This window comes from Oreochromis niloticus, linkage group LG23 (genome assembly GCF_001858045.2).
Source record: "Oreochromis niloticus isolate F11D_XX linkage group LG23, O_niloticus_UMD_NMBU, whole genome shotgun sequence".
Classification (NCBI taxonomy): domain Eukaryota; kingdom Metazoa; phylum Chordata; class Actinopteri; order Cichliformes; family Cichlidae; genus Oreochromis; species Oreochromis niloticus.
Genome location: NC_031986.2, coordinates 14,553,351 through 14,565,149, shown reverse-complemented (window position 1 = coordinate 14,565,149; position 11,799 = coordinate 14,553,351). Strand labels below are relative to the sequence as shown.

At 36.7% G+C, this 11,799-nt stretch overlaps 1 protein-coding gene and 1 long non-coding RNA gene across 2 annotated transcripts; one reads left to right on the top strand and one right to left on the bottom strand.

Annotated features, from left to right (window-relative positions):
* Positions 1–1,160: 1,160 nt before the first annotated feature.
* Positions 1,161–10,443, bottom strand: LOC100708586 (major histocompatibility complex class I-related gene protein-like). The gene is made up of 7 exons (XM_005465551.4): positions 10,362–10,443; positions 7,731–8,000; positions 6,766–7,044; positions 5,670–5,987; positions 2,117–2,200; positions 2,006–2,023; positions 1,161–1,856 (listed from the first exon to the last, which is right to left on the bottom strand). The coding sequence occupies exons 1-7, from the start codon at positions 10,408–10,410 to the stop codon at positions 1,789–1,791; spliced, it is 1,086 nt and encodes a 361-aa protein (XP_005465608.1). The 5' UTR covers positions 10,411–10,443; the 3' UTR covers positions 1,161–1,788.
* Positions 2,944–7,939, top strand: LOC106097339 (uncharacterized). The gene is made up of 3 exons (XR_001223613.3): positions 2,944–3,063; positions 5,900–6,006; positions 7,901–7,939. It is a non-coding gene; the product is annotated as an uncharacterized LOC106097339 (long non-coding RNA).
* Positions 10,444–11,799: the final 1,356 nt, after the last annotated feature.

Genomic DNA, 11,799 nt, shown 5'->3' with positions numbered 1-11,799 from the left:
TTGTATCATCTTATGCTAACAGTTGAAGAGAACGCTGGTCTTCAGACACTTTTCCTTTTAGGTGGGCAATTGTTTGATTCTGTGTCACAGTGAATGTTATCTGAATAGCTGTGCCATCTACAAGTGTCAAAACATCATTAGCTGTCTGCAAAACCAGGTAAACTTACCCTGTAAATTAACTCTAAATTTAGTCTACCCTTGGTTTAAATGGTAGATGTTTTTCATTTTAATTCTGTTTTGTTTTTATGGCTCATAAAATGCTATTTGAACAGAGAAAGTTTTCTGTTGTGTTCTATTTGATAGCAGAATTAAATATTTTGGCAAAGGAAATAAGTGTGAAAGCGTTGTCATTATATAATAAAATCTCATCATTCTCTAATTTATATCATTCAATCACAGTGGAGTTTCAAGAAAGTGAAAAATGATATAAAATGAGAAAGTGGTCTTACAGAAGCAGTTTTTTTTTTATGTTTTTAAGGACAAATATAGCAAAATGAAGTGTAGTAATGTTGTATTACAGCATATGTTATCATTACACAAAGTAAAGCCAGTGCTTTATTAACTCTTTCAGTATACATGTTATTTAGTATATACGTGATAAGATCTGTAATTAACAGTTTATTGTAATTACAATAACATTTTCTAAATATTTTCTAAAAGGTATAAAAGATGAATCCATTGACTTGGAATACACAAAAACCCTTTTTACAGGTGATGTAGTCATAAATTATCAGTAGATTGTTCAATAGTTACTAGTTATTGTTACTTAATATTTAAAGACTGTAAAATTACAAGAGGCTTCATGTAAACTTAAAGCTAAAATAACTCTGTTTGTAAATTTATATAAATGTCCCTTTTTTGCCTATTGCAGCATTACCAAGCAAGTTCAGGGTCCGCTGTTTTAAACCTAGTAGGCATGATAGACATTTTTTGGTTTTCAGATCCACATTTTTAATAAGGTTCCCCAGCTAAAGCATGAAATATGAAAAATCCCAATATTTTTATATAATTTTCTTTATTTAGAAAGCATTTCCCTTAATTCTTGTCAATAATATTTCATAAAAAACTAAAGAAATCAAAGACAGATGATGAAAAAAAAGATTTATTAAAAACTGATTTATTTATTTTTTAAGTGCTAAGCTAAAGCTGTGCATTTAAAGATTTGAGACAGGTGAGACATGATCTGACTCAACGAAGAATTTTTTTTTCCATTGATTAAAACATCTGACGTATCAGTATAAATATTTAAAGGATTTTGAGACAGTACACTTGACACTATTATAAGTTGATCAAAAAGATTATCAAGGTATCTGTAATTGATGAACTGAAGAGAGACTGTAATTTTAAGAGATATAGTATGTTCTATCTGAAAGCAGTGGCAGCATATCTGACAGGTACAATCAACATTATAAGGAGTATAGATCTACGTTTCTAGATGATGCAGGAGCATGGATACTGTTAATCGATAGTGCTGAAAACCTTTAGCAGCGCTGTGTCTCTGTGAAATCTAAAGCCCAGACTGAAAACTAGTAAGACATTATTAGTACTGAGAAATGATGATATGACCTATTTAAGTTCTTAAAACCTACATGAAAGCTACAGTTAAGACACTTTTTAGCAGTTACTGAATAAGAGCAGGTTCAGGCTTGTCTTCTGCCATAACAACTGAATGATCATATGCTGGTAAGAAAAATACCAGTTAAGGATTTTAAGAGCAATCATTCTTCTTAAGTTGTTTAAGTTGGTTGGTTTAAGTTGGTTGGTATAGTTGGTATAGTTATCTGTATACTACTTTTGATACTTGTCCATGTTGTTTTGATTCAGGCTCACAGAAAGTTCAGAGTTGTTGCCATGAGCTGTAAAGTCCAAAACACAAAGTTAGTCCTCAGATCTTGGACCACCTAATATATATACAAAAAGCTTCTTCAATACAATATCAGTTAAAATCAATGTTAAATCCACACATCACAGTAAAAAAGCCAAAAAAAAAAAAATGCTTACTTACGATGCACATTTTGTGTTTCTGAAATAAAAGATACAAACAAATAATTAAAGAATGGCAGATGGCTTCAGTTTTGCAGTCTTTATTAGAGCTCAGCTCAGTTGAATATCTTACCTTTTTTCTTTTTGTAAACAGCAAATCCAACAGCAGCAATGATGACAACAAGAACAAGAACAACAAGAATTATGGGGATGACCTCTGAAAAAACAAAAAAGATAAAATGTGCAGATGAAGCAGGTTAGAATAGAAGTATATCCATCCATCCTATAGTATCCATCTTGTTAATCTTTAAATCACATACTGGTGATGTGAAATGGATTACAAAGCCTTCAGCTTTCAGGCCCCTCTTCTGTGGAACCAGCTTCCAATTTGGATTCAGGAGACAGATACCTTCTCTAGCTTTAAGATTAGGCTTAAAACTTTCCTTTTTCACAAAGCTTATAGTTAGGGGTGACTCAAGTTGCCCTGAATCATCCATTAGTTACACTACAATAGGTCTACGCTGCTGGGGGATTCCTATGATGCACTGTTTCTTCTTCACTGACCTTTTTTCACCTACTGTATTGTTACACCTCTCTGCATTTAATAAGGTATTTGTCATGGTCCGGAGTCTGTGGACTCCGTGTTTATGTTTAAGTTTACTAATCTTCTGTGGTTTTGTTTATTTTGGGTTGTTTTTTATGATTATCCCTAGTGTTTTGGGTCCTTTGTACTCTCCTGTTCCACGTTTCACATTCCTGTGTTCTGTCGCCCCAGTCTGTGTTTAGTTTGCATGTGTAGAGTTCAGTCGGTGTGTTTCCTGTTTTATTTTGAAGGCCCGTGTCTCTTGTCAGTGTTTCTAGTTTCGCTTCCCCTTGTCTCGTTATGTCCAATTAATCCCAGCTGTGTCTCCCTCCCGTCTCCCATTCCCTAATTGCCCTGTGTGTATTTAAGCCCTGTGTTTTCCGGTGTGCATTCCTGGTTCGTCTGTGTGGTTCCCTCTGGCTCTCTTTCACAGTGTGTCTTTTGTCCAATCTCCCTCTCCTCAACCCCAACCAGCTGCAGCAGATGGCTGCCCCTCCGTGAGCATGTTTCTTCCTGTTAACAGGAACAAGTTTTTCCTTCCTACTTTTACAAAGTGCTCCAGGAGCTCATCTGATTGTTGGGGGTTTCTCTCTATGATTGTAGGGTCTTTGCCTTATAATATAAAGTGCTTAAGGCAACCATTCATGTGATTTGGCAGTATATACAGTCAAGCCCATAATTATTCATACCTCTGGCAAATTTTGACTTAAAGTTACTTTTATTTAACCAGCAAGTTTTTTTTGGACCAGAAATGACACAGGTGTCTCCCAAAAGATAATAAGACGATGTACAAGAGGCATCATTGTGGAGAAAAAAAAAAAAATCTCCCCTTTTATTTACATTTGAGCAAAAAGTGTCATGTCCAAAATTATTCATACCCTTCTCAACAATCAATAGAAAACCCTTTATTGGCTATTACAGCAATCAAACACTTCCTATAATTGCAGACCGGCTTTTTGCATGTCTCCACAGGCATTTTTGTCCATTTATTTTTAGCAATGAGCCCCAAATCTTTCAGGTTGGTGGGTCTTCTTGCCATCACCCTGATCTTTAGCTCCCTCCACAGATTCTCAATTGGATTCAAGTCAGGACTCTGGCTGGGCCACTCCAAAATGTTAATGTTGTTGTCTGCTAACCATTTCTTCACCACTTTTGGTGTGTGTTTTGGGTCATTGTCATGCTGAAATGTCCACTGGTGCCCAAGGCCACGTTTCTCTGCAAACTGCCTGATGTTGTCGTTGAGAATCTTCATGTATTGCTCTTTTTTTCATGGTGCCGTTTATTGGTTCATTGGCTGAATAACACCCCCAAACCATTAGGTTCCCACCACCATGTTTGACAGTGGGGATGGTGTTCTTTGGGTTGAAGGCTTCTCGTTTTTTACGCCAAATGAATGAACATCATTGTGACCAAACAATTCCATTTTTGTTTCGTCTAACCATAACACAGAAGACCAGAAGTCTTCTTCTTTGTCGAGATGAGCATTGGCAAAGGCCAAGTGAGCTTTTGTGTGCCTTATCTGAAGAAGTGGCATCCTCCTTGGTCTGCATCCGTGGAACCCAGCAGTGTGCAGTGTCCATTGGATTGTCTGCCTTGAGAGCCCAGATTCACCAGGATGGCCTTGGTGGTGAACCTTGGATTCTTTTTCACCTCTCTCACTATCCTCCTGGCCAGCACAGATGTCACTTTTGTCCTCACTGAGCTCCTTTGTCTTAGCCATGACTGTCCACAAACCAGCTGCAGAGAGCTGCTGTTTTTCACCTGTTGAGTTGATTAAAACAGATGTTCCCAGTTAATCAGGGTAATTAGGATGCTTTAGAACAGCTTGGACTATTTGGAATGGTATAGAACTTCGGATTTTTCCAGAGACTGTGACAGTTTGTGAAGGGGATGAATAAATCTGGACATGACACTTTTTGCTCAAATGTAAATAAAAGCTGAGAATTTTTTTTCCACAATGATGCCTCTTGTACATCGTCTTATTATCTTTTGGGAGACACTTGTATCATATCCGGTCAAAAAAATAACTTGCTGGTTAAGTAAAAGTAACTTTAAGTCAAAATTTGCCAGGGGTATGAAGAATTACGGGCTTGACTGTAACTAAAACAGAGCACTATACAATACTTGCATAGTATTACTATTAATTTTAACGCCTTTGAAGGAGCTCTGATATAGACCTGAAACACTGTTATATATACTCAATAATAGCTCCACAATTATAAGCCCATAATAATAATAATAATAATAATAATAATAACAACCATGTGAGGACCTGGTGCATGAGGACCCAAGATATAAGTTTGATGAGTTCAGCCTCAGGCTTCAGTGCAAGGTTTAACAAAAGGCAAGCCTTTTTTTGAGCAGATGTTAAAAAAAAAGAAAAAAAGTGGCAAAACAGAACTAAATCAAAAACAAGTGCAAACTACTAAAACTCACTAGGGACCAATGACACTAGGGGACAAAGCCCAGGGACCATACTGGCTCTAGAGAACTGGAAACTGAACAGTATGCTCAGACTAAGGACAAGGTAGACTGAGAAGAATATATACATTGGAGGGTGATTAGGAGAAGTGGAGACACATGGGGAAAAAAAAAAAACCAACTAACAACTAAAATGAATTTAACTAATAAGAAAAGGAAGCAAAAATCAAGACAACAAACCAGGAACACAATATCCCAAAATAAAACAGGGAAAGTAAATACAAACACAGGAACTATGGACTATGACCTTGACATTAACCAATAAACTAGACATAGCACACACAGAGACGAGACAAGGAACGGGTAGAAACGAAAGGGGACTAACACTATTAACTGAAGAACAATGGAATAGAAATAGAAATAACAAAAAATCAACATAGTCTAAACAAGTGAATCTGAAATTTAAAGACAGAATAATCTTAACTATATTAACTTCAGTAGCAGCTCGCATATTTGATACCAGAAAGACATAATTATTATTAATTTATAGAGGCATTAAAAAAATGCTGTTTGGGATCTCTCCCACAGCTGTTCTTCTTGGGGTTCAAGTAAATAAAAAAATAAAGTCCACAGATAATCCACAGTATCATTAACCCAAATTAACCAAATTAGTTTTTCTCACCTTTACTGTGTTTTTTCCCCCAGTTGGTTCTGATCAATGTTTTATCCAGTTTGTTGACAATTTTTTGATCCACATCTGACACCTGAAACACACAGTCATATCTATTCCAGTCTTCAGGTCTGACTGATGAAACATTCAGATTAACACTCATCTGGAAGGTCCCATCATTGTTAGGAAGGATCTCTCCATTATCCATGCCTTCTTGAAGCTGTTTTCCATCTTTCCTCCAGCTCAATATGGCTCTGTCATAGAAACCTGTCGCATGGCAGCTGACTGGAGAGGAGGGAGTTTTCTGGAGTAGAAACACTGAGGGACGAACTGGGAAGATGGGAATGAGGTATGGAGACAACAGAAGTATAGGGGGGAGTTTTTTGGGGGGGGGTTGTTAGTTCTTATCAGCTTTCATTTAAGCCCACCTTTCTCTCTCATGAAGAATTTTGCTCTGATTATCAATTATAAATAGATCGGCTGTGTCTGAAATACTCAGACCTGCCCATCTGCCCACCAATAACCTAAATTCACCTTCCTTCCCAATTCTGATGCGCCGTTTGAACCTTAGTAGGTCATCTTGACCATGGCCACTTGCCTAAATGCACTTAGTTGTTGCCATGTTTAAATATTTGCATTAATAAGTAGTTAAGAAGAGTTGAAAGAACTGTTACATTTAATATTTTCCGTATTGTTGCCTGAAAGAAGTATAAAAACACATACCACACTGTAGAGACAAAAAGATGCACTAATCACATATAAGGCTTTTGTTCCTTTTCTCTATAAGTAAGCGATGCACAGCAAAAATGAATATTTTTAAAGTACGTTTACACACTTTGTAGTGTAATCACACCAAAACACATTTTAGTTTTGTTTTTGGGTTGTTGTTTTTTTTGGGGGGGGGATTATAGACAACAACCTTGTTCCGGTGCAGTGTGTGTGTGTGTGTGTGTGTGTGTGTGTGTGTGTGTGTGTGTGTGTGTGTGTGTGTGTGTGTGATATGTGATATTACCTGTGCCTGAACATGTTATTGAAAATGTTAAACTGCATTCATTACTAAATTTTTGTAGCTGCACAGCAGCAACTGCATGAGCTCATGTGATTCTACCTTTTCTCTGTAGATAGCTTTTCCCATAGTCCAGATACATCTTCAACCCCTCTGGACACTTCTCAGTGAGGAAGATTTCATTGTCTTTGTTTGAATCTTTGTCAGCATCCCACCTCTGTTTGATGAGGTCAGCCTCAGGTTTCAGTGCGATCCATGACAGTGTCTTCAGATCAAATTCAAGAAAGCCTTCTCCATTGTAACCATACTGTATCAAGCCAGTCACCTCTCCTGTGTCTTCATCCCAGTCACAGCTTTCTATCCTCTGTATAACATGGACACCTGAACAAAGAGAGAAAGAAAACAGAAATTGCAATGAATCGTATTTTGCAGTATCTTATATGTAATACAGTATTTTGTGTGAGACACTGCTTTTCTCCAGGGCTGATCATTTACTTGTGAGTCAAGTAAGATAAACTCTCAGGTTTTTATTACATAATGAGTAATTGAAGCTAACAGGAAAACCGCTGCATTTAAAGGTTGTGATTAAGTTGCAAGTATGTGATTATTCAAGATTAAAAGAAAAAAAATCACAGACAGGAGACAAACAGTCATCTGATAGATATTTGGAAAATCTAAAAAGCAGAAAAACTGTTGATTTATAATTTTCAAACGGAAAAGGCTATTTTTGTAGATGGAAGACTAAGATGTAGAATATTCATGTTAAAGACAGAAATTGATATTCAGTTGATCAGCTTGTGTTCTACTGAAGTAAAGAAGTCACTCAAAGAAAACCAGTATAGAAAACCTGAGTACACTGAAACAATAAGTCATCCAACACTGAGAGCCATTTTGTATTTACTCAGGTTATCTTTGTCCAATATTAAAATTTGTTTGATGATTTGAAATATGTACTTTGAAAAATATGCAAAAAACTATGAAATTAGGAATGGAGATTTTTTAATGGCACTCCTGCTCCATGATTACTAATCATCTGAAACAACGTATATAAGGAAATACTACTGGACCTCCAGTTTGGTTGAACTGCTGCTTTAGTCTGATAATCAAGGCTCTGAAGAAATCTGGCAGATACTTAAAGCACTGTTCAGTGTGCCACTCCAGCAGCTCAGAGTTGTTCTTTAACATGTTTTTCACCCAGTCTTGTCTTGGTTCTAATACTTTGTTGCTGCCGTCACAGTAACACATCGGAATGTCATCAACCAATCCAGCACCCACAAGCTCTGAGATATTTGGAACTCCAGATGATCCAGTGATGAAGTACTTCATTGTGTGTCTTACTGTGGGACATGAAATGTTTATAATGTTAGTGATTAAGTAAATAAAATGTAAAAATAACAGAACTATATCCAGTTCTTTAATTATGTTCATATAAGAAGGAGTAAAAGTGATAAGATACTACAGCAGGAGTGTGATAAATTATGAAACCTGACAGAAGAAAATCTTAATTTTATTTAGATTTTGATAATGTGACATGTGACCAAGAGGTCAACCAAATACAAAAGTCATTCATTTTCATTTGGTTCTTATTGGATCTGCTGCAAGAGTCAACATCATCTCTAATCAGGATATCAAACATATTACATTCATGCCAATTAATTGTATGCTGAGGGTCAAATGTTTGTGCAGTTGTACAGTAGATATTTCCTCTCTTTGTTGTCATCAGTGTTGGGGTTGATAATTATTATGCATATTACACAAACACTTGTAGTACACTACTTAATTGCTCCCAGGAGAAAGTAATTCATTATACTACTTGTTACATTACTGTCACATTTCTCCCTAATATCAATTGAAACACATTGTTAAATGGTAATTATGAGACAATGTAAACCTGAGGCTACAGTCCCACATACCAACACAAATCCCAATCCTAATGAGGATACATATGCAAGCTTTCTCTTAGTATTTAGGTATGAACACAAAGTAAAGATGAAAACTAGCACAAAGAGAATTTAAAGTGATCGCCACAGTGATTCTACTTTATGAATATGAATGGGTAGAAAGGACGAATGCAAGCCTCATCACTGCCTTTGTTACCTGTTGAAGATCAGGGTCTGGCTGCTAGCCTGAGGTCGGCACTTACCCAGCTTTAACATCATTATGGGTTCTTGGCTAGCTCTGTGTTAGCGTAGACCAGCAGGTTATGCTCCCTGCTCTGTTTCTCTCCCCCCTCTCTCTCTCCATTGTTAATTTTGTTGCGTGTGGCAACATCTGAGTTTTGAGTCTCAAGCAGTACCCCTTTGCCTTCCTCAATTATGGTTTGATTGTGTTTTACCATCCATGGGTCTAGGGACCCAGGGTTCATGGGTATGTTTGGGAGCAGTCAGATTAATTGGGCCGTGTTTCATAATACAGATGGACAATGACCCAAAACATACAGACAAAAAACACCAGAGGTTTATGGGAAAAGAAGTGGAATATTCTTGAATGACCAAGTCAGTCACCTGATCTTAACCCAATCAAGAACTGCACTTCACTTGTTGAAGACTAAACTTCAGGCAAAAAGGCCAACAAACAAAAAGCAGCTGAAAGCTGCTGCAGTAAAGGCCTGCCTGGCATTAAAAAAGAGGAAACCCAGCATCTCTTGATGTCCTTGAGTTCAAGATTTCAGGCTGTCATTGCCAGTAAAGCGTTTTCAATCAAGTATCAGAAACATTTACAAATGGCTGCCTACACAATTTGCTCCCAGTGAATCACCTAAGATAGCTCACTGAACTGTTGGCTTGCAACATTGCCTGGCTTGAGCAGAATATTTTCCTAGGGGTGAAATTCCCTTACGTGGCATTGTTGCAACATTTAAATAATACCCTTTGACCTCACTGTTACATTACTATGGTCTTTGTGCACGTGCTTTCAAAGTGCCAAAGTTATGTTAGCAGTACAGTCGGATTGTCTCTGTCCTGGATGCAGTTTCCAATTCACCATCACACCCTCGTCCTTTCGTAAAAATTAAAATACTATCCATATTCCTGCTATAGACCACTCCACTACATTCCTTCTCTGCCATATGAACCGAAATCAGCTGATTATAGCACAAGCGCAAGGTGTAACCAATAAGCGGAATCGACAGACAATTAGGTTAACGATTCCAAGGAATGGGTTTTATATGCTTATTCTGATGAAATAAGGTTTAGACTAAAAGAGCTTACCTAAAAGCACAGAATCTGACAGGTCATCATTTGTTCTAACAGACACAAAGAAGGATTGCAAAATACTTATGGAATAGCTTTGGTTTATAATATTTATATTTTTTGACTTTCTTCTGATCTCATTTTTTTCAACTTTTCATTTCATTAACATTTGCCTGACCTGGATTGATTTTAGTTTTCAACATCTCCCATTACTCCATAACCTGGGAAGTTTAGACCTCCAAAAGATATCATGAGATAAACCTCATTGAGTGTTTCACTATGGGAAAGGCAGAATTTCTTCAACTGTTTGTTTAGCTGTCACTGAAAACAACCAAGATTTTTTATTTTGAATTTAAGTTAAAGTTAGCAGTATATATTTTATTGTTGTTCAGTTTTTAGTCTTTTTTAACCTGATACATTTCAGCCATATACTAAGAATAGCCTTGTCAAGATTATAATATTTATTTTATTTATAATATTTGTAGTTATTGTGGATCATGATCTTACCTGCAGATGCAATGTAACAGAGGAGAAAGAGTATCATCAGTGTTTTCATTGTTCTTAGATGGTTTCAGCTGAACTGAAGAAGTGTGAGAAAACTAAAATGGTGTTACAGGTTTGTTTAGTTCAAAGAGGTTTCCTGTTTTAATTTACAGTCTGAGTATTTGAGGTGTGTCCAACTACAACTCATGCCATGTAGGTGAACACAGCCTAACTCTTTTAGTTTCACTGCCACAATTATCACTTCATTCAAATTAGTCTTCTCTTCTGTTTTTACACTTTTCTCCATAAAATGTTTAATTTAAGTTAATCTTACTTTTTACTTACATAATTCCTTACCTGATTGCAATGCAGTACTGTAATATCTGCAGAAACATGAATTACATATGATTGGTGTGTGAGTGTGTGTGAGTAAGTGAATTAGAAACCATTTTTGACATGTAATATGTTGAAAAACTATAAACCTCTTTGTGTATGTGCTGAGCATTAATCATTTACTAAATACAATACTGTGTGAAAATTGGAAACTAGATGGAAGAAGAAGTTTGCTTTCTTTTTAAAGACAACGGGTAAAGTAGGTGGAATATTACGTATATTTCTGTTTAAATGCTATGTTTCAGTTTTCAGACTGTTGCTTTCTTTTAGTCTTTTATTTTTTTTTTATTTTAAGGTTACACTGTAATACACTGTTTTAGTTTAAGAGGCTTTGCACATTTTAGACATGAACTTTTATTTTTCCTTTTGCTCAATGGAACATCAGCAGGAGTGATTCTTTTTTGCCTAACTCTCCATGCATGCACCACAGTAGGCTTAAACAGTGGTGGTCATGTGAAAGAGAGAAATCCTGCCTGACTTGCTTCTGTGTTTATTTTACATTCAGCAAGTTGTTTGATGAGTAGAAGTGGATAACTGCCAGTTTCGGTCTACAGTAAGGCAAGAAGTGCTTGCCACTGATATCTAAAAATAGAAATCAAATAAGGCATGCCAAAGTGAAAATGACCTCTTTCCTTCCAGCTCAAACAGTGTTCTGTTTCATAAAGGATCTTATGTAGCCTGTTTCCATCCATCCTGTAAATTATTGCCGTCCCCTGACCATAGTTTGTTTATTGTCTTTTGTTATTTTCTGCCTGTTGCAGTAAAAACGGACCCGACTACACAGTTCACACTTTTTAACTCTTTCTTTATTCTGGTTGCTTGTATCTCCTGAAACTCTGGCTGCAGCTTTTTAGCTGCCAGCCACACATACACAACAACAACAACAACCTCAGGTCCCGGCACATTTAATATACGGGAGGCGTGATGAGCTGATCGAGCTCAGGTGTGTCAGCCTCCCCCGCAGCCACACCACGAACCATGTCCTGCCACAAAGCCAATGCTATGCAAAGTTCTGAATGCAGTCAGATTGTCAATTTTTATTAGGAAGGTTTCTAACTGAGAGAAGTGA